Genomic DNA, 26,888 nt, shown 5'->3' with positions numbered 1-26,888 from the left:
AAGAATGCAGGGACTGCCTGTAGCACTACTTGAGGGCCTGGCCATGCCCTCAGCCTGCTACATAGTGCCTTGAGCCAAGAGGGCAGCCATGGCTGCTGCGGGGCCTGGACTCTAGAACCAGTAAATGTGAGCTTCTTTGGGACTACCTGCCTTTTCTGTCCTGCTTATTGCTGTCCTTTAGGAGTTTTAGAGTCAAGCTACATGTATATTGGACAGAAATAGTGATTAAATTGGTTGAAAACTCAAGCTGGCTTAGACCTCGTTGATTTGCAAACTGTGGTACATTTGACTTGTTGCACGTGACTCCATGATAGAATACTTTATGAACATTCATCAGTAAGTACAAGTACAAAGCAAGGAGTTTTTGCAGACTGACTTACACTATACAATCTTCATGCCAACATTTAAATTGCAATTATACATTGGTGAAGGAAGTAGAGGAAAGACATTTGAGTTGGGATTTTTTAAGTATATTTGGGTTGGAAGGGACCCCTAAAGGCAGTCTACTGCACTGCCCTGTCATTAACAGGGACATTTGCAGCTTCATCCAGCCTGGTTCAGCCTGACCTTGAGTGGATGGGGAACCCACCACCTCTCTAGCCAACCTGTTCCAGTGCATCATCACTCTTATTGTAAAAAAACTTCTTCCTTATGTCAAATCTAGGTCTCCCCTCTTTTAGTTTGAAACCATTTTCCCTTGTCCTATCACAACAGACCCCATTGAAGGATCTGTCCCATTCTCTTTTAAAGCCCTCGTTCAGATACTGAAAGTCCACTGTGAGATCTCCCTGGAGCCTTCTCTTAGTTGGGAGGGATCAGGGATGTTACTGAGACTTTTCTTCATCTGGCTTAGGCTCAATCCATGCAGTGTGTTTAGTGTACTAGTCAGTCCTTTGTCCTGCTTTAAAGCAATGGGGCCTCTGTCCCATGGGCAACTTTTCAGTAAGTTTAAAAGCAGAAACTGCAACTATAGAAAAATGATCTTAGAGGAGAGGAGGGGAGCACTGTTTTTTGGCAACTGCAATGAATATTTTGATCTTTATATTCTTATGTTGTCTGCAGTTGGTATGAACGGGGCGCACAGGAAATGGTTTATGAGCCAGAAATACTGGTACACAAGAGCATGAGCTCAAGGCTCAGTAAAGGAGAAACAAGAAACAACAAAACTTTGCAACAGAATATCAGAACACATGAGCCAAAAAAAAAAAAGGAAATGTGTTCCAAAAAGAAACCCTTCAGGCTGGTTTCTTTGCCTGGTGCAAACTGACTTTGTTCTGCTCTAATTTAATGTAAGGACCTTAATTTATGCCAGCTCAGGTTCTCATCCTTCTCTCTTAGGACACGTGGTGTGGTTGATTTCCAGAAAAAATGTAAGATTCTGAGTCCTGATGTTTGTTAATAGTGGCTGAATTAATCTTGCAGCATTACTGTGTCACAAGCGTCTTATTCCAGATATATTGCTTTGATTTCTGTGATATGTGCTAGAAACAAACTGTTGGTCCCATCTTTCCCAAACTCTGATTTTCAGTGAAACTTTTTATAGTTCGCTTGTTGCTTTGTTTGAAGGCTTGTTGAGGATAACAGTATTTGCATGTAGTTGGAGACCTCAGAAGGGTGGATGAACTGAGCACAGATGGCTGTTTGGCCAGAAGCAGTGTTTATTCCTGAAGACTTATTATAGTGATTCTGCTAGAAGATAAAGCAGTGAGTGAAACTCCCCACAGCCATGATTTTGGTTCAGTTTATAGCCCACTTGAAAACTCTTGGCTTTGCTCTCACTGCTCCAACTACAAATGGCTTCATAGACGGGTGGTGGATACAAAGCCAGAACTCCTCTGGGGAGAACTTCCTCTGGGACCTCTGTGTGTTGGCTTATACTGCAAAGGTGACACATCTCTCCCCCATAACAGACCTAAGAGATCTGATCTGCATTTGCCCCAAGATCTTATTATTACTGATTCTTTTCTTACTTGTTTATTTTGCTTTTTAAAGTGTTGTATCTAATTTTCTTTTGAATTTTGTTCCCTGAAGAAAATATTATTCTGCTGCTCTGTTCTATTTCTTCCTCTGAGTTCTGTTGCTTGTGAGTCATGTTTTTAATAGGCATCTTGATCATCTGATGTCTACCTGTAAAAATGCACGTGTGACCAAAGTTTGCCTGTTTTCTCCAAGCACAGAAACTTCTCTAAGTAAACCCCTATTTTCAGAAGTCTTGCTCCCCTTTGTCATGCTCCCAGTCATTTGCTGTAATTGCTATGCTATGAGGACAAAATAAGTATTTAACTTATATTTGCTTTTGGAATTTGCTTCAGATCTAAACAAGGCCTTTCTGCCAAGGCTTGCATTGCAGGTGACCTATTAAAGGTTGTTTCTTATGTCTTCAGCTTCCCCGGCCTCACTGTGTACGTGTGCTTACACCAAATGTTCTCATTGCTACAAGCACTGTGGAGCTTGCATTTGAAGGCACAAGTTAAAAAACAGAGAAAGGCAATAGTTGTCATAGTAGCATGTGGAAATAGTAATACTTTTTTAAGAACTAGAAATATTGTATTGAAGAATAGGATGAGAATAAGATGATGGTGAGCCCAGCTTTTGGTAATGTGTGGAAGTGTATATATAAAGTGTTTTAACTGTGCTGAATCTGAGCCTGAAAAATAAATAATGAGAAATGTGAAGCTATTGTGGAAGGAAACGATTCAGATCTCATTTACTGAATTCATCTTCAAGTATTTTCTTTTTACTGAGTGGGGTGACAACTCAATGAAGAATTGGATTATTTTGTAGCACTGTTACTCCTTCAGCTCTGCAACATTAATAATTATTTGTTCTTACAAGCACTTAAAAGCGCAGCATTGCTGTCTGTTTTAAACATAAGGGATCTTTTAATGTTAGAATGGATCAGAATTTGACAAAGCCTTCACTGACATTCTAAAGTGTATTTATAAGGAAGCAGTAATAATATTACTATTGATTGTAATGCAGCTGTGTTCTCTATTTGAATAGATGTGTCCTGAAAGCAGCAGAAGTATTAGAGAAGTGCAGTGTGCATCGTACAATAACAAGCCATTTATGGGTCGATTTTATGAATGGGAACCTTTTGCAGAAGGTAAGGGAAGCCAACGTGTTTTTGCTTTGTTACTGTGTTTTGGAAAAGCAGGTGTGCTTTTAACCCAGTGGAAGCCACGAAGCTTTCCTGTTTGAGTTTTGCTGATTCTGCTTTGTTCATCTTCTGGACAAGTAAATATCTCACATTATTAATCTTTATTGTATTTTACAAGAACGAAATCATGCAAGTTCTACTTTGACATGCATGCCATTACCTCCATATGATGTTGCAATATTATTTCATCTATATTGCTATTACGTTTTCTCTTTCAGGTATTTGCCTTTGATGACAAAGGCTCGGTATAGGTCAGTTTCAGTAAATGGAGTTGAATTTTTTAATTCCAGCTAAGCATGTGACTTGTGATCCTGATCCATTCATTTCAGGACTCTCTGACTGTGTTATTTATACTTTCTAATGTTGTGTTTGACAGCTGGAGATAGTTACTGGGGGAGGAATACCTGTGCTACAGGTTTTCCCAATTGCCTGTTAAACCGATTGTCCTGGAATGGGTAGTGAAAACTGTCAGTGGTCTGTCCTTCAGAATCCCAATTGCTTAAGTATAAAACCTCAGTGGGGTTATAACAGGGACCATGTTTTGTGAAAAAAATACTTGCTTTGTTTGTCCTCTGCAAGCATAAGCTGGGCCCTCCTCAGCTGAATCTTGTGATTATTTATGAAGTAAATGGTTTATCCTTCTGCATGGGAAATTGGTAATCACGGCCTGAAGCTCTGATTAATCAGCTGAGGCAAGTGTTGGTCACCTGTGGGAGCACAGGTGAGAGTAATCTAGCTGTGCTCCCGGAAGGAATGGAGCTTGATGCCACCTCCTCTAGACCTCATTTAAGGGCTGACCACCACTAAGGCAGCATCTCTTGGAGATTGCTCCCCAGTGGAGATTGTCTCAGTGTTTCCCAGCAAAGGAATCCATATTGGTGAGTTTATCCTCATAAATTACCTTTTGAATATCTGTTACCATCTTTGTATCGTTCCACCTTACAACTTCAAATATGTTTCAACTCTGGATTCAGTAGGAGCTATTTTGCCTTTATTTTTTTTTTAAAGTGACATTTAAAAAAAATTATTTCTCACTGAACTGCAAGGATCAAAGAGGACTTACACAAAGGGAAATATGTCTGCATGCTGTACATGAGCTGTCTTTAGTACTGCGATGCCATTCTATCAGTTGGCATGAATCGCTGTTGTGAGAGTACATAGTTATCCACAGTGCCCCTTAATGGCATGCTGCTCGTGCTGTGTCTTCTATCTAAACGGGGGCACAGAATTGCACTTAGAAATTTAAAATTGCAGGGTATAGGCCAATCTACTTGTCCTTTCTATATTTGACAAGAACAAGTACTTGGAAGAGAGAATTTACCTCAGTTGTTGAAGTCTGTCTTGAATATTGCTTTTATAATTGCTTTCTGTGCAAGTAGCTACACATAATGCAATTTTACACAATTAGCTAGAGATAATACATCATGTTGTGGCTTTTAATGCCTTACCATTAACATTTACAGGGATTTTAATTTACAAGAGACTTCACTGCAAGTAAATGTTTGTGTGTTATGATTTATCTTGATGTTGACACCCTAGACTGTATTTCCTAAAACTGATAGAGTGGCAGGTTTCCTCATTATGGATGTCTTTAATGTCAGTGATCCACTAAGTACTCTATGTATGTTTGACTTGCCATCAGCCTTAAACTTGTTATACTGCGTTGCTTTCCAAGCTCCAAAATGAAGGCAAAATAGGACAAGGTGTGGAAAATGAATGGGAAAATTTATTTGGTGATGGAAACTGCTCTTGCAGCGTTGAGTCTCTTCTTTGTATTTCTAGTCCCTTTACTGTAATAGATGAGGAAGGAGAAAAGGGCTGATAGTTACTGGTGATACTTGTTTGTTAATAAACTGAGGTACCATAGAGCCTGATAATAGGTTTCAAAATGAAACAGTGAAAGGTGAATGACTGGTGAGTCATGTAGAAAACAGCACATTCAGCTATCACTGAATTGCTCCTGGGTTCCAAGTTGACCCTTACTGGGCTGCACTATGTGAAGAGCAATCTGAGCCAGGTTTTGGGGTTCTGTGCCATCTTCACTGCACATGAGCAAAATGCCTATTTTGGAGGAATAATGAAGAGCCTTTCATCAGAGATGTGCTGAAGGAGCTATTGGAAGTATATTTCAGGGTACTCGCAGAGTGTTGCTTGTATGTGAAGTTCCTGTTTTATGTATCCAGAAATAGACATTTCCACATGTAGTGAGCTTGCTAGCATTTTCTTTCTAGTTAATTTAAACGTGCTTCTATGGTTCACAATTGATGTTACCTATCCTGACTGCAAACCTTGAGTCAGTGCAGATTCCAGTAATTTAGTATCTGGATCTTAGTTGATCAAATGATGTTTTCTCTAGTGTAGTTGTGCCTCAGTCCTGCTTTTCACTGTTGCGGCTGTATGGATGAATTGCAGTGCTACATCTTTACCTCAAATTATAATCATTCATTATACGGTCTGCTTTTAATTAAAGTCATGTAAGGCATTATGAAGTTGCCCTCAAAGTCAATTTCAAAGCTGTAAAACTTTGGCACTTCATACCATGCATTTAGGCAGAAGAACGGGCTTGGTATTCCAGCAAGAAGAGGGCTGATGATGGTGCCTGCAGATGAAATGACTTCTCTTGTAGCATGGCGTCAAAGATTTAGCTTTGATGAATCCCTTTTCAAATTACCCTTAATGAGACATAGCTAATGCAGAGCCAGCTCAGCCCACCTCCATCTCCTTGCTTCCTACACAGTGGTGTTGACTCACTCTGCCCTGTGCCAGGAAAGATGACTCAGGAGATCTAAAACATACCACAATCAGTTTTTTTTCCCTCCCCTGCACATCTCAGCTTGCTCCTAGTATTTGTGTTGGATCAATACGAGCAGCTAAGCCATGATTTACAGTCCTATCTTGATGGTGAGTTCAGTATAATTATTATTATTTTTGAAAAATAACACTTTTATTTCTCCCTTGTTCAGATTGGTGCAGCTGCATTTCTAACCCGCTTTATCTGCTACTGCTCCAACACAAACTTCTGTCTTTATTAAAAAAAAAGGCATAGTAAAGAGACTGTAAACCTCATGAGTTTAGTGTATTTAATGAAAGAAGTAAGTGTTGTGTTGGAGAACCAAAACCACGGAACAACTTTAAGAGCAGAGTTTGAGAGGAAGATCAGTTTGTGTCAAAGGGAAGACATCATAAAGACATGATTGTAAAATCTGTGCTGAAGTTTAAGTCCGCAGAAGCAATGAATGTTAAAATCATAGAAACATAGAATTATAGAATTGTTAGAGTTAGAAGAGACCATAAAAGGTCATTTAACCCAACTCCCCTGCAGTGAACAGGACTGAAGATGTGGCTGGAGGTTCTACATCATTCTGTTGGGTAACATCAGGACTTCTTTGCTTGGCATCCAGCTAGACAAGCTGCAGGGAACAGAGCCATGCTCAGCTCTCCCAGGCTACTTCAGCATCACCGCTGGCAGGTAGGCCTGGAGCTGGCTGGGCTGTGCATGCTGCTTGCAGAGGCCCTGCTACCCATGGACAGCAGGCCAGGGCTGTGCAGCCAGCCAGAGCGGGTGGCCTTTGGAAGTGAGAGGGATCTGGAAGGCTTGCAAGTGTTCATCAGCATCTTTCTTGTTGTTAGGCTGGCTAGGCTTTCTCTTACGAATTTATTTTTCTATTTGACTGCTGAGAGACAATAGTGAGCCTATGTACCACACTGTGTTTGTGTGAGGATTGAGGGAGGCTGAATATCAACTGGAATAAAAATCCCTGCAACTGAAAGCAGCACAGAGTAGTCTTGCTGATATTTCCAGCTTTGGAATGTTTGGGTTGACTTTCTCAGGCTTTGTGCAGACAGGGGTATACAGACTTGTGGGGAAACCAGTTACGCAGTACTGAAGTCTCATTAAAAAGATGTTTTGTTGAGCATCTTCCATTCAGCTCACTGGCAAAAATTATCTGCCAGAGCTAGCAAACTTCAGGACAGCATTTCCTGGGAGTAAGTCTGCTAAATGAATGGCAGATCTCTGTTAAGTAGCACTGCTGTTTTCAGATTTCCAGATGTTGCTTCTGAGTTTTTTTCTCATTACTTTTAACTATTTGTGTGAATCTACTGAATGTGCATGACTAATATCAGTGAAAGTGGTAAGGTTAGATATAAGTGTAGTCTACTGGATGTTGTGTAAAGTCATAAGTCGGTGAATATTCTACGCCAACCTGAATGTATTGTACCTGTTTTCAGTGACTAAGTGTGTTTGTTTTTTTTTTCTTGTATGAATATAAATATATTATTATAGATGTGTATTGCTTGTATGTTATTAGTGCAAGCACATATTCATTTCATTGTTGGATGTCATAATGTCTTAATGTAAAACCATTTTAGAAACATGGTGAAGTTTAATATATACAGGATATTGTTGTTATTGTATGTTAATGGGAAGTGGAACTTGTTAGTAATTAGAGAATTAATCATTGAGGTTGTAAAGTAGGCACTGATGTAACATGTTTCCCTGTGACTTCTTGGCTAGAGGAGCACTGTCCTTCAGAAACAGAGTTAATACAGCCACAATTTATAAATTTCTGGCTTTTCCGGATATGTTACTGCCAGGTCATTGTGACTGTGGTTGCGTTGTGCTGAACCAGTGTTTTTGTAGCTTTTGTTGCAGTACTTTGAGAACCTAATTTTTTTTTTTTCACCCATAACACAAGAATTCTTACTGTTTTATTTATAATTTGTCTGGTAAATTACTTCTGGTTAGTGGACATACAGATGCTTGTGTATATACAGAATTTCTCCAGAAATAATCCAGCTGTTCTGCACTTCATGCAACTACAGGGTATTATATTCAATGAGGCAGCTGCTTGAAGCCTTCATTTCTCATGGCAGTCAGTTGTTTTTTGCTTCTACCTGATAGAAGTGTTCTTGATTGCTTTTATTCTGTTTTGTGGTTAGTTGTTCTGGAAGCTTGTATGTTAATTGCATGTGCTATATTCTTATTTTTAATTATTATAATTCATGCTTATTTTTATTCTGTATTCTTAATTTGTTGAGTAACTAGGTTGATATTTGCCTGCTGTGTGCTGTTTGCACGTATGTTACACGTGGACGCTCTGGTGTTACAGTCTAGCTTATTAATTTGAGAAGTAGGAAAAACACGTGGGAAAACTTGTGAGCTTTATCAGAACTCGTGGCTTTGCCTGCTATGAGAGCTGATGTATGAAACATGCTGCAATTTGCTTTGCTTGTCCTTTTCTGTGATCTCTTGGGCTACTTTATATTGGACTAGTCTTAATCTCTGGCTGATCAAGAACAGTTACTTAGCAAGAGTAACGTTAAACTGAGCCATAAACCTGTAGCAGATTAGTACTAGAGCAAACATCTGAAAGCATATATCTGAAATTATTGACAGGAACTTAAATACTGTAGGTATAAAATTTCTGTTGAGTTTTGACAGAATATGAGCCCTCATTTCCTTTAGGCCCAGTGAAAATCCTGTCTAAGAGAGTAAAGGGTCACATTTGCACACGTTACTAAAAATCCTATTTCATTTTTAACTGAAATCTCTTGGAAATGTTGCTGATTTATGAAACTAGAATTTGTTCAAATACAATAGAATATGATTGTGCTGAAGTATCTGAGGCACTTCTTTGACTTCATCAATAAATCTGCTTCCTGAACATCTGTTGTGTTGAGTTTGACATGGAAATTGTAAATATCCTGTGTATTACTGAAATATGCAACTACTTCTGTAGAAAGCTTTCATAAAAAACATGCTTAGATACTTATGTATATGGAAACTTAATTCTTCAGCATGGCAACTCATTTTATATTTATACTTCCTGTTTAATTCTATCGATAAACATATTTTGATTTGCATTGGTAGGAAGCTTAGCAATATTAGAGCTGCTTTCATGTGGGATTATGTGATTTGTTGCAATTCAAATAATAATGTATATATATTATTGACTGTACTGCTTTGAGCAGAGATCTAAGATACCAAGTCTGCCATCTTCTCTGATAGGTCACATGTGCTGCACATTTTGTGGTGTTTCCAATTAATTGTGTGTACCTCAGCTTCCCAGCTTTTCTACTTGCTATTTGGAGAGAGCAGTGAGGAATGAGAGCAAGTAGAAACTGCTGTTTATAGATATCTAAATATTTAAAATACTGTTTGAGAAGGAGCAGTGTCCCCCAGGGCTTGGTACCGGAGCTGCTTCTATTTAACATTTTTATTAATGATGAGGGGATTGAGTTCACCATCAGTAAGTTTGCAGATGACACCCAGCTGAGAGGGAGTGTTGATCTGCTTGATGGGAGAAAAGCACTACAGAGGGACCTGGGTAGACTGGATTGATGGACCAAGGCTTAAGGCCTCAGGCAAATTCAGGGGTTGCTCTCCATCTAATTTGCATCCTCTTCTGTGGTTCTTAGGTTGAGCACAACTTTCACACAATCAACCCACTGCTATTCTAAATTGAAGATAATTCCGATCCTACTTCTTCAGTACCTCAGTTCTAGCAAGGTTGGCAGTGTTGCACAATGGTAGAATTATAATCTTTTTGAATCTTCATTTCATTTTAAAGCATTGGATCCCTTTTATGTTGAGTTTGTTAAGATAGGGGAGAGAACAGAAGGTCAAAAGGAATATCTTGACTCTCTTATCAAAAATGAACGTTCTCACAGTATTTAGGGCTGTTTGTGTTGGCCTGAGTACTGTACACAAGTACATTTAGAGAAGTTCTTTGGTATGTTTTAGTCTTTTTTGGGATGGTACTGTCATATTTAAGGAAATTGGAACATTTAAAAAAAAAAATTGCCTTGACATGAAAAATGAGTCTCTGTCTTGATTCTTTTATATCAGTTATTTTGATGGTGGACACTTTTCATAGCAGATGAAGACAAGCAGACTTGAATGAACTGAACAGATGTATATTTCAGCTTCACCGGGAAAATATGTTTTCAAGTTTTATGATTGTGGTCTTCAGAGTCCTTGTCATGAGCATCTGCACAACTGTTTCTTGTAGTGTGCACTAGAATGGAGGAAAACTTAGGGCTCACAACATTTTGCAGGTGTGCAGTTCTTGCAAAACTTCAGCAATCCTGTTGTATCTTCCAGATCCAAGAAACAGTCTGGAGAATAGAATAGAGCTGTAAGGTTGAAACAGAATAATCATTGTAACATATGTTGTACATTAACTTTGGGAAATGCTGAATAAACAGGGCAACGATTAAGAGAAAGATTATCACCATGTGTTCCATCTTTGTTGGTAAATGTATGAATGTATTTCTTGTATCATTTTCAGTTTTTGGCAGTACATGTTCTTGATTTTAAACTCCTTCTCCTGTGCAATGTGGGTTGTTTGACTTAGAAGGCAAAATTGAAAAATGCCTGGTGAATATTCTTTTCATCTTCAAGAAAGAAATGAACAGCTGAGAGACGGAGAAAACAAAATGAAGTTGGTAAATGATGTAGAAAAGAGGGTCCATACTTCAAACTATCAAGCTATGTTGGATTTTTAAAATTACTGACTGTGCCTCGGCTTATGCAAAGAAATAGTTTTTGTTGATTAAGTTACGTATTTCAAAGGTTTTAAATAGCTTCATAATATTTTCCACATGTTTGTTTTCGTAAAAGTTCTCACATTTATCTCCTGCACTCAGCAGTGATTGTTCCATCCCGCTGCTGCACACAGAGCAGGCTGTGGAGCTCCCAGCCAGGTTGCTGCTGAAGCTAAAGGAATGGAAGTATGAATTTCTGGGGGCCCAAATGGTCCAGAAGTTATTGAGGTTAGATGGAGTTTTTTCCACTCACTTCACTGGCTTTTGAATGAGGTCAAAGTTGCAGAGTAAGTTAGAAGAAAAACTGCTATATAACTAAAAAGCAAACAGAACTGATTGTCTGATCCTGCAAAAAATTGTTGCAGTTTGATGATACTGTTTTCTTCTGTGTACTGAGAGAATTGGGTATGTACCCAACTCCCTGGGAGATCAGTGACCTCACTGGGTATTTTCAGAGTTGCTCTGAAAAAAGATGGCTCAGTGCAAAGTGTTCACCCAAGATCTGTGCTCCAAAGGACCTGGGGCTCTGGCAGCTTTTGCTGAATCCAGCCCTGCTGCTGCTTGGACGAGTGTACAGACAGGGCCTCGGAACACAGCAGTACAGGAACATGGAGTTCAGGCATTTCTTTCATTCTGTGAAGATGTAACAGTAAACAGCAAAGGTTTTTTGAACCGTCTTAAAGAACAAATTACTTCCATATTTGGTACTCCCAAAAATCTCCCTTTTGTTTCTCTTTTCATTTATGGATTGTTAATTTTGATCCTGCTCCAGTATCAACTGATGCAAAAGGAAGAATACCGTTGACTTCAGAAGGGTCAAATGAGAATCTAAACATTTATGTTCTGGGTTTCTGTTTGTGTACTCGGCATTCTGCTGGTGCATTCACCCAGCAGTGGAACCTCCATCTCCTCTGTCTGGGATGTTGAGGTGCAAAATATCATTTTCCTAATGTACTCACTATGACGTGGTCCACATTGTAGAAGTAAATACCTAAATGGATTGAAAATGTTGATATGCAGGTTCTGATTCCAGTAAAATTTGTGGTTTTATGTGATCAGATTTATAAATGTTCTGTCTTTATGTCATTAATTCCCAACCTGAATTTTGGGTCAGCCTAAAGGTGAGGCTGCAGTTAGCAGGAGGAGCGGGGTACTGCCGGACAAGCTCAAAACAACCAGCTGAGAAGCTTAGGAAAGGTTGCTCTGGTATGGAAGAGGTTAGGTTTCAGATCTGGTGAATCTTCTGTTGCTGGATTGTAATGGTAGGACCTCCTCAGTGACAGATTTCTAAGCACAGATGTTGAGCACTTCACATGTGAGCAGGTTTTGCCTAATGTAGGAAATGAGGCTCCCCCAGGTAAGGCCATAGCTGCAAGCTTTTTACCCATTTGTGGGGTGCTTGGGTGACTGCAGGACAGGGGAAGGGACCTGCAAGAATAATTGAGTCCTTGAACCTCTTTTGTTTTGGTGAAACCTCTTTCTTTGGGATGCAAGCACAAAGATGATGTGCTTTGTATTACAAGATGAAAGCCTATAAGGTTGGTCCCCGTGGCTTCAGCTGAGTGCAGAGACTGACAAAGCTGAGCCGCAGTCTGCAGTCTCTTTGCAAGTTGAAAAGAGTGGGGAAAGAATGGGAGGTTGTAAAGGTAAACTGCTAGAAAAATGATGTTACTTATGAATATGAATTTGGGTGCCTGTGCTGCACATTGTTATTTAAATATAGGCATTCCTGTGTTTCTGGAGTACTACATTAATGTTCTGAATGGAAATTTTTGGTAGTGCTGAGTGTTACAAAGGGAATTAAAAGATCATGCCTATTTAGCCAGCATAAGTAGTTGAACTGGTATTTATATATGCTTGATATTCCCATTTGTTATGGTGAATTATTATTTTCAAAGCAAGGAAAATCTTACCCACTGTTAAAGGAAAGCTTATAATATGGATGAACATCAGAAGAGAGAGATTCCCAGTGGTAGTATATAAAATGAAAAGCAGAACTGGCTTCTATTGTATTTTGTTTCCATTAGACATCTTGGAAGTTTTATAAGCACGGCTCATAATAAATATCTAAGGCACAGTTTGAGGTCAGTTAAAAAGGAGAGTCAGTTCTTGCTAATATTTTACTGGATCAGTTCTCCCTGTTACACCCAGATAGATACAGATCCCTGGCATTTCTCCACAGACTACTTGTGAATTTGTTAATTTTCTTTCCATATTGCACCGTATAGCTGTGAATTTAAATCTATTTACCACGAGTTTAAAGTGAATTTTGAAAAGACCAGAGGAACCATGCATTAAATTCACTTACATATCTACAAAGAGAGATCTGCTTCTGAATAACTCCAGTCGATGCTGATGTCCTAAAAGAATACTGCAGTGTAAGTCACTGTGGCCAATCCTGCTGGAACAGTACGATGATCTCTCCAGAGAGTCATCACAAAGAGCTAAATGTTTGGATCCATTGCACCAGGGAGGTGGGTAGCAAGTGTAAAAACAGTCCTCAAAAAGTCAGGCCTGATCTTTTTATTTTCAAGTACAATAATGTAAGTCTGGTGACATCATCAGATCTGAAAAGCAATATAAACTTTTACTGTATTTTCTTTTTCATTTCTCCTTTAAAACCGTTACCTAGTGAATGTAAAATGCATCGCAGCAAATCCACAAGCAATTTCCTTCATTGTAACAAATCCTGTATCTCATTAGAGCAAAACAAGTCCCCAGTTAAGTTGCAGAACATCTGCTTAATAATTTCATGTTCCTGCAGCAGTGCTGCCAGAACGGCCAAGAAGCCAGCATCTAGTCCATTACTTTGATCAGGAGAAGTAATAAAAATATAACTAATGGACCAAAGGCAGATCTGGTGAAAGGCAGAGCGGTGCTATTGGAGCTAAGCTCAGAGAGCTGTTGCTGTTGGTCGTGTGACTGTGGTGGTGATTTCTGAGGAAGGATGGGGTGCAGAGCTCAAGGTTCCCTGGAAGATACCTGTATTGTTATTACTGTGAGGTCAGAGAATATTGGAATACCACCTTTGAAAATGCTGCTTTTTCTTCTTGGTGTCGACTGTGACAGTGACAGTAGGTCTGAGAGATTTTAGTCTTCATTATGAAATGTTGTCATGGCAACATTAAACTACTTCTGGGCACATTGTGTTAAAATGCAAAAGTTAACTTTAGATAAAAATCTGTGTGGAGACAAAAGAATGCAGGGCCTTTCAAAGAAATCCAGAGGCATCTAAGCAAGTTAATTGCAAAAAAGAATTCTACTATAACTATGTATATGTACATCCAAAGAAACAGAAGAGAAACAGAATGCACTGCTTTCATACCACTTGTGCTGGGCTGCCTGAAGGCAGCTCATGGGTTTGTGGCAGTTCCTGGCTATGTGTGTTAAGGGCATCAGGAGACAAGGCTTCTTGTTTCTTACTGTTCTTTCTTTTTTTTCCTGTGGCAGAGCTGAAGTCGTAATGAATTCAAAGCCAATTTCCCAAGTGCTAATTTTTAATCCAACGGTTTTTTTTCTTAGCTTCAGATTCAAAGATTTATGGCTATCTTATCCCTCAAATAACCTGATCCTGCTGCCTGTGTACTATAGCTTATACAGTTGAATCCCTTAGGAAGTGCATTTTTCTGTGTGAAATGATGTATCTTTCAGAATGAAGGTAATTTGACTTTATACAACTTAGTAGTGCTTCTATTTAAATCCTTCCAGTGGTAAATCATGTATTCCTTCAAAAATTAATTCCAGTAAATGAGCTTTGGATCTCCCTAAAATCCACTACTTGGCTGATTTCTACTAAATCTTTTCTTCTTGTATGGTGTTTTTTCAAGCATTTAATGTTGTGGTCTTTTCAGTGGTAAGACATTAGTAGGTGCAGCACAAGACATTTCCCACTGCTTTTCCTCTAGGGCTGAAATAGATGCTTACAAGTCTAGAGGCACCCACAAACCAGAGTAGCAAGGCAAAGGTCGTAGTTTGTTGGTGTATTGATAGACAGAAACAAGTCAGAAGCTAAGCAGGAGTGTGCACAGTGTATCCAAGTGGCCAGGATTGGTGGCAGGAGTAGAGGGATTTGTGTTGGTTTTTTTTCATGGGGTTCTCTGAGTGGGTTGTCTTTTGGCAGGAGTAGCTCAGACCAAGATTAAAAGACCTTTCAATGACAGTGACAGACAATATATAACAGCACTTAGTGGTTCCTGAGCTCCAGTCATCTTCAAGAGGTTCTTGCTCATTGCCAAGTCATTTGAAAGGAAGTCCAGTTCTGAACTGATTAAGTTGGCACCAAAAGAAGAGAAAACAAGCCACTAGCTTGTTTTCAGCTATTGGATACAGTTCAGCTGAGGTTACTCTTTAACTACCACCATCTTCCAAAGCACTTGTTAAATAATGTGGATAGGAATTTATTGTGTAGTTTGGCACAGTTTCTCATTTTTCCTCAAAAGCAACTTATGCTGGTATTGTAGGATCAGGTCCACTAATTCCCTCGCAGTATTTCCTGGTTTGTTCCCTCCGTTTTGCTTCCTTTAAATGCAGCATTTATACCTTGTGTAATCTTAGACCTTGGAAAATGTACTTTGCTTAGTTAGGTGTCCAGAAGGTCTTCCATTGATGAAATGGCCCTCTGTGTAGTTGATGCAGTGCTCTTTTTCAAAACTACTTTTGGTAAGAAGAACTTTTTAACTGAATTGCTTTGTGAGCAGTCAGAAATTCCAGTTTAGACTTCTTGCTAAAGTAAACATGTCACTGTTTATTCTAGGAAATTTCACTCTTTGTTTTGCTTAATAACACCAGTGTTATGGTTAATAATGTACTGCCTTCATTCTGGGGAATCTGCATTGACATCACCCCAGGAAGAAAAGTCAAACCCCACTCATAGATTGTGGTTGTGCATTGATGGAACAGGATGGTGCTGTAGCAGTTTGTACCAGCTGCAGGTAGAGAAAGAGTGAAATGGTACCAAAAGAGCCTGTTGTAGAAAAGCAGAAACACCCCTTATTTTCTTATCCTTCACTTTTTATAGGGCATGATTGTTTCTGCTGTCTGTAAACAGAACAGCAGATTCAGTTGTGGTGTAAGTGGTGGAGTTTGGCTCAGCAAAGTGGCTGGTTTGCCTGGCTAGCTGAAGGCAGTATTAGCTGTGACAGGTAAGAGTAAGCCAGAGGAGAAGCATGATTTTTTTTTAATTTATTTTTTTATTTTTTTTTTACATCCTTTTCCCTTAAGCCATTCCCATAGCATGCTTAAGGATACGATCTGCTATGTGATGTAATGCAATGGGGCAGTTGTTGCTTGCCTTGCAGATCATTTTGCCATGAAGTTCAATGGCTTGCAAGGGGGCATGATCACTAGCGGTTTTCTGCCAGCCAACCCTGAGTTTCAGCAGTCAATTCGTAGCATCAACGGTGTATTATTGCCATGAATGTGTAAAATGTTGTTAGGGAAAAGCACTTTGCTGGTTAGTCTAATTTACCTATCCTCTCATTTGCTCTATTTTTAGAACTTTGTTTTCCAGGTATATATGCTGTTAAGTCTCAGGAGAATTTTCCATTATTTAATAGATGTCACTGTCAGGGTTGATTTTGATGAAGTAGGTTCTGGGCTTGGATTTGGAGCTTTTACAGTGAGCTTACTTCTTCTGAAACCCATATAAACTTTACTGAAGTTTTTTAATCCTTTTTATATACTTGCAGTATTTTCAGGTGTTTTTGCAATCCTTGTGTGACTTCTACTTACACTGTGTATGCTTAGCTCAGAAATAATTATAGGCAAGGTTTGGTTATTTCTTTCATCATTTATGAAAGGAGGATCTGGGTCTAAAGATGTTAAAAAACAAGACTCTTCTGCATCAAGAGTTGCTTAAAATACTTGGCCAACATTTACTCAGCTGTTACACAGTGAAAGCCTCTGTTTACTTTCTCATTCATCTTGTTAAAGTTGAGACTGCAGTTGCTGAAAAGAATTAGTAGGAACTGTTTACATCAAAATCCCTCTGCTCTGTTAGCATGTGGACTGGGGCAAACTAAAGATGAAGGGGATTCAAGAACTGCTGAGTCCATAGAATTGGCACATGGCAGGAGGATGCTCTACAAAAGGGCCATGAGCTGTCTGTCCATTTTTGCCTTCTCAGTGTACTTCAACCTGCAAACTTTGGTTGATTTGGCAACTGTAACTTAATTAAGTTCAGAGTTTCTGGAAGTTGGAACTTGTTACTTTTGATAAAATACTTATTTTTCAATATCCTCCCTGATGAATGAGAAACTGAGACAGAGGAAAACCTGCAAACATGCAGGATTGTCTTGGGAGCTATGGTTTATGCAGAGATTTACTTTCCTGTTAGATCTGTCTCCATTTGGAAATCCTAGCAAAGGTGTTACTCTATAAGTGGTGTTGCTGTACAGGATATCTGTAGGTAACATGGGGGAATTTCACTTGCTAAGTGTGGTTTAAAAATAGATGGTTAAAGCAGAACATTCTAGAAAGCCACCTTTTTATTTACAAGGAAAGGTATGTGATAGTTTATCCACACTAGGTGACATATGATTATCTATTCTAATAATGAGCTGAATTAAAAAGAAATAAGAAAACAGGAAAAGAAACCAAAAACAACCCACCATAATAAAACAAAACCAACTAACCAAAAATCCCACCCAGAAGGGGACATCACAAATACAGGCTTGCCTATTCCAAGTGACTGCTTACATTCCATGTTACAGTTCACTCTCAAAAGTGGGTTGACCTATGAAATTAAAAACACAAAGAAATAATCATTAAGTAACCAAAGAACAAACTTTCTGGTAAATAAATAAATACGTTGCGAATTGCAGGCTTTTTTACTGTGAATTTGCTGAAGTTTGGCTTTCTCAAGGGATTGTTTATAAACTCTCAGTGTTGTTTGTTTAGCAACATGGTTAGAACAATGATTTACTTTTTCCTTGCTACATCACTCTCCTTCTCTCTGTCTTACTTACCCTCCTTTCTAAGAGACTCCCCTTAGTCTTCTCTATTTCAAATACAAAGATACATCCTGAAGCTAATATGCAATGTGTTGCTCATTTATGGAGCAATTTGGCAGGGCCAGCCAGCTTCCCATATGTTTGTACTGCCTGACTCCAGTGCCTTTAACTAGAATCTGATTTAATAGCTCAATAGTAGATGATAACATTCTTACTGAGTTCTGCAAAGAGAACAACAAACCCCTAACATCTGCAGAAAGCATTAGCATTTTATCTTGAATTTTAAAATATTGTTCATGTGCTACATTCAATAAAGCATGGAGAATTCATCACTGAGTATGCCTAGCATCGGCCCTGCGTGGCTGAGACAGAGGAAACGTGATCCCATGTACTGTACGTGAAAGTATGCTTGCTCTTATTGTATAGCTTGGAGGAAAATTGAAGTTTCAAGTAAACATTTAGCATTATCCTTCAGGAAATTTTGGGGCTCATGATGATCTTTAGTAGAGAATTGCTTTGGGCCCTTCTTCTAATCCACACCACTCTCTGAAGGCAGCTCTGGCTTATCCATTAGTGACTTTAATTCTGTGTTTGTACCACTTCTGCCTCAGCAATCAGAAATTATTATATAAGTTCTCAAGGATGACACATTTTAGGTTTCTGAATGAAATAATAGGAGCAGTGGGTTAGCATTGAAGGACTGCAGGATTCAATTCAGCATAAATTAAGCAGAAAAGTAAGTAACTTAACCTTACTGTTTAAAATGCCAAGCTAATAATGCATAAATCAACTGTAGCAGCTGCTATTAATGAAATTCATAACAAAAGCTATGGTGGAAGACTTAAAATGTACTTTTAAATTAAAAATCATGCTTGCTATCTGACTTATCGAGTCCTATGAAAACTGCCAGATGCAGGCAGGCTTTAGCATACAAAAGTGTTAGCGCAAATAAGCCTTTGTATGAAGTGTAGCACTGATCTATCTGTTTATCCAACATTAATTTTAATAGCATGAATGTTTACAAAGACGTGCAAATAAATAGTTACCAGTAATCAACATCAAGATAATGGCTTTTAGATCACTGACCTGTGCACAAAAAGTTTAAGAGCTATGTCGCTGAGCAGTTATTGTCTTATTTATACACTGATAGATCCGCCACCACCATTCATTGAAGTGTGTGCAGTGATTGTAAATTATGACAATCCTGGATGCATTTATATCTCATATCACATAGGCTAAATTTTAATTATTCTGATGTATGACAGTGTGCTGCAGCACAGTCACAGAACTGTAGGGGTTGGAAGAGATGTCTGGAGATCAACATACCTAATCTCCTGCTAAAGCAGGTTCCCTACAGTAGGTTGCAGTACATAATGCAATAATGAATATCTTAATAATTAAATATTTCAATACATTGTTGCAATAGCTTCAGTAAATAACGCTCACATAAATGCTTATTGAAATATGCAATATATATTGCAACATGTATTGCATTTCCATATAACATGACTTTGTATTGACCATAGCAACTGTTTGTATTGGATTTTGCTCACACTTACTGCTGAATATTGAATTTAGAATGCAAAGGCAAAGGTAGCTCACGTTCCTGTGGCTGTAATGTTTTAGTCTAGTTAGTGTAAGCACTGGGTGCCATGAAATGTGTTGACTTGAGGATTTTCCTGCATTGGCGACTGTCATATACTCCTACCATCCAGAGACAGCTTAAAATCAATCATAGATAAACATGCTGATACAGAGTATGGAAATCGATTCACTCTTATTTTTTTAAATTATTATTGCAAACAGTGATGGGAATTTTCTGTGTTCTTACATTTATTTTAAAAAGTCAAAGGATCGAGGGGAAAAAGTGTCGTGTTCCACATTTTATCACTGAATACTTGAATTTCTGCAGGTAATACTGTGATGATGTTGGCTTTGCCTGTGTGCAGTGGGAGTGTGGATTTTGTGCAGAGCAGTTGTGCTGAGGACACAGGATTCCTGCTGTGTGCACTTTGGTTTAGCTGTGCTCTGACCCCATGAAGTGAATACAGGTTGCTGAAAGGACAGCTTCTTCTAACTTAACCTAAGGGGAATCCAGTTTGAGTGCTTTGGGATTGCTTAGCAATGTGAAATGTAAAGGGCAGGCAGGGATTTGGAGGGTCCTTTGCATCAAAGGGAAACTTCTTTTCTAAGCTGCAGTGGTAATGTAGGTGCATGTTACAGTGATTATTGTTGGAAAATATATGTGGTAGTGTTGAGAAATGCCAGGTCTGTCGGCTCGGCCTGAAGAACAGCATGCTGGAGGAGCAGGGGCATGGCCAGCTGCCATGAAGCCTCATGCCAGGGATCCTACTGCTGGCCCCTCTGCCATCCCTGGGCCTACAAAGAGTGGCCCAAAGGCAGCAGTTCCCATCTGACAGCTACAGCCTGGGAATGAGTTCTGGGAAGCCCAGATTGCTGACTGGAGGCAGGGTGTTGTTACACAACGGGTCCTACTCTGGACAACTGATAGTCATGGGTGAGTGGGCTGCAATGCCCTTGCAGGTGAATTCTCAGCAGAAACAAGATGACAATGGGCTCTTTTAGGGAACACTGCTACAAGCAAACTTGTGTGTGGGCTGTTCTCCTGTTGTGCTGTCCCTCAGCAGTCATAAAGAGAGCAAAGTGCGATTAGATAAATCAGTAGAATGTAGCTGGTATACCAAAAGCTCTGTCTCCATGTTGCATCTCTCGTCTGTGTGTGAATTCAGTGCTCTGGTGTAATGCAAGATGCCCAAACATTTTCATGAGTAGCTTTTCAGATGGAAAAGGACAACAGAATGATGCTGACATATTTCAGACACTGAATGAAGTTAGTAGCTTAGAAAAAAAGCAAAAAAAAAAAAAAAAAAAAAAATTTAATCTTAAAAATTCTGATCTGAATCATTTGGGTTTGAGATTTTCTTCAATTTAATAATAATGTATTTTCAAATATATTTAATTGAAATGTTTGTAACAATTATGGGTTATGTGAAAGTCTGACCCCTTGTGCTTGTAGTGCTTGCTTGCAGTCAGCACTGCAGGAAAGCCTGAAAGAGAGGAGGACAGAATTATGGTAGGAGATGCATTCACCAGTAGAGTTGGAGGGTAGATTCCAATTTTAGTTTTGCAGGTATAAGTCAATTGCAACTCTTAAATTAAGTGAATTTACCTACTGTACAGAAAGTTGTAAGATCCAGATCAGAGCCTGTTCTTGGAAATTTCTCAGAACTAGTCCTGAGAAGACGCTGTGTTTTGTTACTGACAGCTACACCAGTTTTATGTCATTATAAATGAATGATGTTACCTCTGAGTGCAAGAAGAGGAACCCAAATCAGAGAGCTAGATCATTTGTCCAAGAGGTGAAACAACATGGGTCAAAATTCTGAGGCTTTGATTTCACAGTTTAGTTTGGCTGAAGTATACTTTAATTCTTTTTCCCCTCTAGAGTTGAAATTAATTGGAAGAAGTTTGTAGCTTGCCTCCTTAATAATAAACAAGGAAATAAATAAACAAAGTTGAAGATATCCCAGGAGCTTTGGTTCTGGGCAGGGAGAACTGCTCAATAGGAAGAGAAATCAGACTTAATGCCTACAAGTCCTCATGCGGTTCTGGAGATGAACAAAACCTCAGCAATATAAATAGTAGAGCTTTTGAAAGTGAGACACTGAACCTACGAACTGAATAAAATCAGTGAGAAGCTGTGGAAATAATGAGAAGCTGAGGTGTGCTCCGGAGATGTGCTGGGTCGAATGCTTCAGGACGAGGTGTAGATGTGTGTTTAAGATCTCTCCTGGGACACAGTTTGTGTGTGGGAGTGCACAGATGCAGGAAGGGGAAAGAGCATCACATGCTGTAGAGACTTCTGCTCATTATCCAGAGTGCATTAGAAACATTAGAACTGTTTGGCTTGCATGAGGTCATGAGCTGGAGGGCTGCCTTTCTGCGAATAAGGGTGGGGAAGGTATGCAGAGCATGTAGAGTATGTGTTGGTGCATGTCCTGTGGGCTGAGCTCAGTGTTCTGCAGCAAAGCAAAGTGTAGATTTCCTTTTCAGAACAAGAACAACAGAAAATACTTATTTCCTTTTCCAGGTTCAGTATTCTGTTATCACAGTTCTTTTACTCCACCCTCGGTCACGTGGGTAATTGTTTTTCAATACATATAGCCTACAGCACTGAAAGACGTGAAAGCTGCATTGGAATTATGAAGCCTCAAAAGTCACATTTTGAGAAGAGATTTGTGTTCATTTATTAAATGTGAGGCCTTTATTAGAGTTATTTTCATTTACAAACTGTTAAATTTATATTTTAATATGTGTTTACCTGTGGAGATGTTTCTGACTTACAACCGAGAAGAACAATGGATGCAGTTCCATTCATCATTCTGATGTGTGGTAATAGGATGGATTTTATTCCCTGATTTTGAGCACTTAACCTAAAAAATAGAGTTTTGACAATGTCTACATTATTGTTTTAGTATTCTGTAGTTCTTTGCACACACAGGTCACAGATTACTTAGGTCCTTTGGCATGGATGTGTGTGTGATTGCTGTGGCTACATTAAGCATTAGTGCAATATATGGAAGTGATTTTTTTCATTGTTTTGGTGGAGATTGCTAAGATTGGAATAGAATAGAAGAGGGTAAGGGCCTTAATAGGCTGTCTGCTCCAGCTGGTGGTGGTTCTATTGATACACAGGGTAATCATGTCCTACTCATAAGGGAAAAGAAAGCATCACCTAATTGGAGTTTCTGAGTGGAAAGAAAGGCTTTTTACCTGCAGCTGCAAATCACAAATGAGTGAGGTTGGAAGGCATCTCTAGAGATGATCTTGTCCAGCTCCTCTGCTCAAGCAGGATCAGCTGCAGCAGACTGTCCGAGACAGGAGGCAGTCAGATTTTGAAATAACAGATTCATGAAATAATAGATTCATTGTATATCTTAGAATAAAAACACAGCTGTTCTTAAGCACGGGAAGTGGGTGATCTCTTAAGGCTGGTACTTAGGGAATAAAACTGATGCCTCTGAGATTAATGCTTGAAAAGTAACTCAGGCAACTACTATTTGTTCAAAACATTTCCACGGGAAATGTTATTAATGGTGTATGCCTGAGTAGTAAATACGTTTTGCCACTAAATACTACAGTAACTTTGTTGGGCAAGTACATATTTTACAGTCACTACCCAGCCAGTTAGAGGTCCAGCTGGGTTCCAAACCACACATTCAAGGTTTTAAAATGGAATACATTTTAGGGATAGAACTTATGTATCAACTGATGTGACTGCAAAGTTCTCAGAGGGCAACATATGTGAAAGGTGGTGTCCCAGCTCTCAGGGCATCAGGAAAAAATACCCATAGTTTTGTTTCTGATTTGTGCATTTTCAGCACCCACTCCCACACTGTTTTTGGGCAGAGTGGACCTGGAAATCCAAAAACAAAAGCTACATACAGTTGAATTGGGGGTCTTACAAATGTGACAACTGCAGGTTTTAGATTTGGTCCCATGCATCAGTCCACTTCATTGAAACACTTGTTCTCGTGCATCCTTGAATACAGTAGCAAAGCTTTCATCCATCTTTCTTACATCATTGAGGTAAATACAGGAAAAATCTCGTTAGACACACATAATTAGGAGTTTTCAGTAGTAGAAAACTATTTAGGTTAGAATGTAACCTGACTGGGGTGAATCTTTAACCAGGGATGTTGTCCATATGAGCTGTCCTGCAGGCGAGGGCTGAGCTGGAGAGTTGCTTAATTCAGCTCAGAGTTCCTCAGCTCCCTCCTGGGCTGCAAAAAACCATTTCCCCAGGGTAAAAACCATCCTAAGAATTCTTCTTAATGGAAAACATCACCTACAAATCTTTAGAACTGAAATATTTATTAAAAAAGAACAAAGAAATAAGAAAAAGAAAAAAAGGAAACAAAAACTTTAGATTCCTTTCTCAGCCAATTGGCACAAGTCATGACTTCTCCTTTTAGGCCATGTATTTCTCAGTAGTATTTGCCCATATGCTTTTTGTTGTTCTTGCTTTTTCTTTGTTCAGTGTTGAAAAAGGATAAGTCATTTCCTGTGTAAGCCCACTTCGGACCCAACTTCTTCCATCAGATTGATTATAAATCTCACAATAAGCACGATGGCATCAAGACCTTAGAACTAAAAATTCAGAAGTGTAACAACTAAAACCTTCACTATTCAGAATGGAGATGTGCCTTTTCTTGTGTTGTCAGAACTGAAGCTCATTGAGTCCAAGCACCAAAGATGACAAAGCTTGATTCTCTTTGGGGCAGTCTGTGGTCAGCCAGCCCTGGGAGATGGGAGCTCACAGCACAGTCAGCCTTGCACTTGCAATTCCAGAACATACTTTCTGAGGTGCTGCTAACTGGCTCTAGCATTTGTACAAGTCATTCTTTGTCTCCTGTTGTCAAGACAGGAAGAGTTGTGTCTGTTCCTTTAGGTGTCAGAGAAAACACATGCTGTGGGTATCTGGAAGGAGGGAGATGGTATTAATTTTTTTCCTGTGAGGGCAACAAGGTATGTGTCACAGTGTCCTGTTGTATCTTTGTAGCCTTTGTCCTTCTATTTGCGTGGTTACAATTGTCAGGACTTCAGATGTTATCTGGAAGGTTAAACGAATTTTTGTGTGTAGATTCACGTAGAGCATGTAGATACTCTGCTGAGTATGATCTTGTTTCGGATCCAGAGACTGGAGATTTTAATAGCTTGCCCATAATACTAATAATAAATCACTAGTTGAAACGACTGTCTCATAGAAAGATGTGAATTGCTCCTTGCTTCCAAGGGTTGCCTCACTTGTTCTGTATTTGGAAGCATTTCCAGTGGGCTGGGAAGGCTTTCAGAATTGCTAGATTACACTTGATATTTCTGCCACGAAGGCCAGATCAGTATTCCTCTAGTACTTTGACTGTAGTACATCTCTGCTGAGCAGCCACCTGGCTGTGGGGTTTGTTCTCTATTACCTTCAGTGCAGAATTAGCCCTGATCTGGTCCTTCTGTCCTTTCTGACCTGGACTCCAAGGGCTGTGTCACTGAACCAGAAGCATGTGACTCACTCTGGGGGGCACAGAAAGGGGCCGAGAAGTTTTCTGCTGTCAAAATCCTTCTGGTCAAGGCATGACTTCACAGAGTGTGTATGAGAGAGGCATCCCTATAGAGAAGCAGCCCCTGCTCACCAGCTGTGGCACTCAGCCAGCACACAGAGTGGGCACTGGGGGAGCTGGGGACTCTGAAGCCTTTTGGCCTGTGGGTGTGAAAGCTAGAAAATGAGCCCAGTGTGCTATCACTGTCCTGTCAGTGATAGTCTTATTGTTGTTCTGCTGTGTGTTTCCATATGCATACATATATTTTCTTAAAAGGAGTCAATTCAAATAAAGGAATAGAAGCTTCTCTAAGATGAATGACCTGTACACAAGTGATGATGGGATCACAGTCTAAGAATGTAAGCTGTGAGCAGTAAACATTGTGCAGAATGCCTGTCTTGTCAGAAAGTGTGCTTGAATGCTTTTAATTTAGGCATCCTTTTAGGGTCTGTATAAAATAGATCATTTTTTATCGCAGATTAAAGCCCTCCTTCTTTCTGTCATGAAAGTTAACTGGTGGTTCCAGCTGAACCTGCCACCATGATACCAGCCCACAAATTACAGGAAGCAAATTAATTTAGTGTATGGAAAATATTGCCTTTTTTGAAAGGAAATGAGTGGTAGGGAAAAGCATCTTGTTCTCAGACTTCCAAGGGCTGTTGCAAAGGCAATTACTGAGGAAAAGAAACTAAATAGATACTCAAAGATGTCTCTTTAATTGTGTAGTTACTCATTATTGAGAAATACAATGGAAGAAAAAAAAGTCATTGTTTTCTAGCTCTAGTGAAGCAATGAAGCGAGGTAAAAGAGAAGAATGAGGGAGAAATTGAGCAAGCTTTCAGTGAGGAAGATTTAACTTTGCCACATGATTTAGCATAAAGAACTGCAGGAGCATGAGGAAGTAGAGCTGGGGCTGTAATCCTAACGGGGCCAATTGTTCCCTGCCTGACCTCGGACAATCAACTCAATCTCTGTGTGCATCAGTACATGGAAACAGGCAAAAAGCAAGCTCAAGCACTGTGTTGTAACCTACCAAAGTGAAAACAGAAGAAAGCTAATCCTTCCAGCATCCCAGCCATAAAAACAAGAGCCGCAGGAAGAGTGTTTTTCTTGTTACCCTCTTCCATACTTCATTTTAGTCAGGTAAATATTCCAAATAAAAGAGAAACTGCTAATGTTCTAGAAATAAGCATATCTAAGTGTGTTTGCAGAACCAAAGTCTGAAAATGAAGCAGCAAATAAATCAGAGCTCTGTTTACTTTAGCATTTTATGTTGACTGCTCCCAGTAACCATAAGTGAGGTCTCTAGGCTTGCATGGAAAAACAGGGCTCCTAAATCAGGACTAACTCATACTATTAAATGCCTCAATAAATACAACGGACTCATGTTTTCATGGCTTTTCCTATGGTTGCTTTTGGTGAAAAGTCCCTGGTTATGTGTTGACTAAACACAACCGTCTCAGCGTATCATTGGTTACCTCAGTAGCTGCCTCATTTGCTTTCTGAAGAACTATTTTACTCCATGCTAGACAACCAGGAAACACCCCAATCTTTGGCTTGGGTAGGGTTTCTACCCATTCTTCTTCCATTAACTGTGAACACATAGTTCTTTGGCTTTGCTGTGCAACTAGACTCAGGAGATCCCGTTTCCTGATGCTTATTGCCACTTCCCCCTGCAGTTCACAGCCTCCTGAGCTGTGTGAGTACAGCTGTTTGCTGGACTGTCCTGTAAACTGAGCAACTTAATCTGAGTGAATCTTCCAAGGGGGAGATTTATTTTAACTCTGACCATGCCAAAGGCCTCACAAACATATCTGATAGCACAGCTGAGGGCACTGTGACAGGTTGTGCTGGGACAGCAGCAAATGAGTGAGTAGTGAGTGAGAACGTGCTGATATGGTGGATATGGCGCTTCCAGACAGAAGTCAAGTCAGTGGGAGTAAAGCCTGGCTGCCCCAAATGAGTCTGAACATCTTGCTCAGCTTAGTATGTTAACAGTTATCCTTAGTATCCTTAGTATGTTAACAGTTGACCAAATGGTAGATCCCTCAAAAGCTGCTGTCTGCTTTTTGTGCCCATGCAGTGCCCAGCACATCATTCTAGATATGAGTTTTG

The 26,888-nt window shown here is 39.5% G+C and overlaps 1 protein-coding gene across 3 annotated transcripts in view; it reads left to right on the top strand.

Annotated features, from left to right (window-relative positions):
- Positions 1-26,888, top strand: part of THSD4 (thrombospondin type 1 domain containing 4) — a 237,742-nt gene that overhangs the window by 58,386 nt on the left and 152,468 nt on the right. For all 3 annotated transcript variants that reach the window (XM_015872714.3, XM_085515675.1, XM_015872715.3), the window contains exon 6: positions 3,004-3,106. In XM_015872714.3, the coding sequence (XP_015728200.2) occupies positions 3,004-3,106 (103 nt within the window). The remainder of the gene's footprint in view (positions 1-3,003; positions 3,107-26,888) is intronic.

Source organism: Coturnix japonica, chromosome 14 (genome assembly GCF_054131305.1).
Source record: "Coturnix japonica strain WE chromosome 14, WE-NBRP24, whole genome shotgun sequence".
In the NCBI taxonomy this organism is placed as follows: domain Eukaryota; kingdom Metazoa; phylum Chordata; class Aves; order Galliformes; family Phasianidae; genus Coturnix; species Coturnix japonica.
Note: the sequence above shows the minus strand (reverse complement) of the source record. Positions and strands in the feature narration are given on the sequence as shown.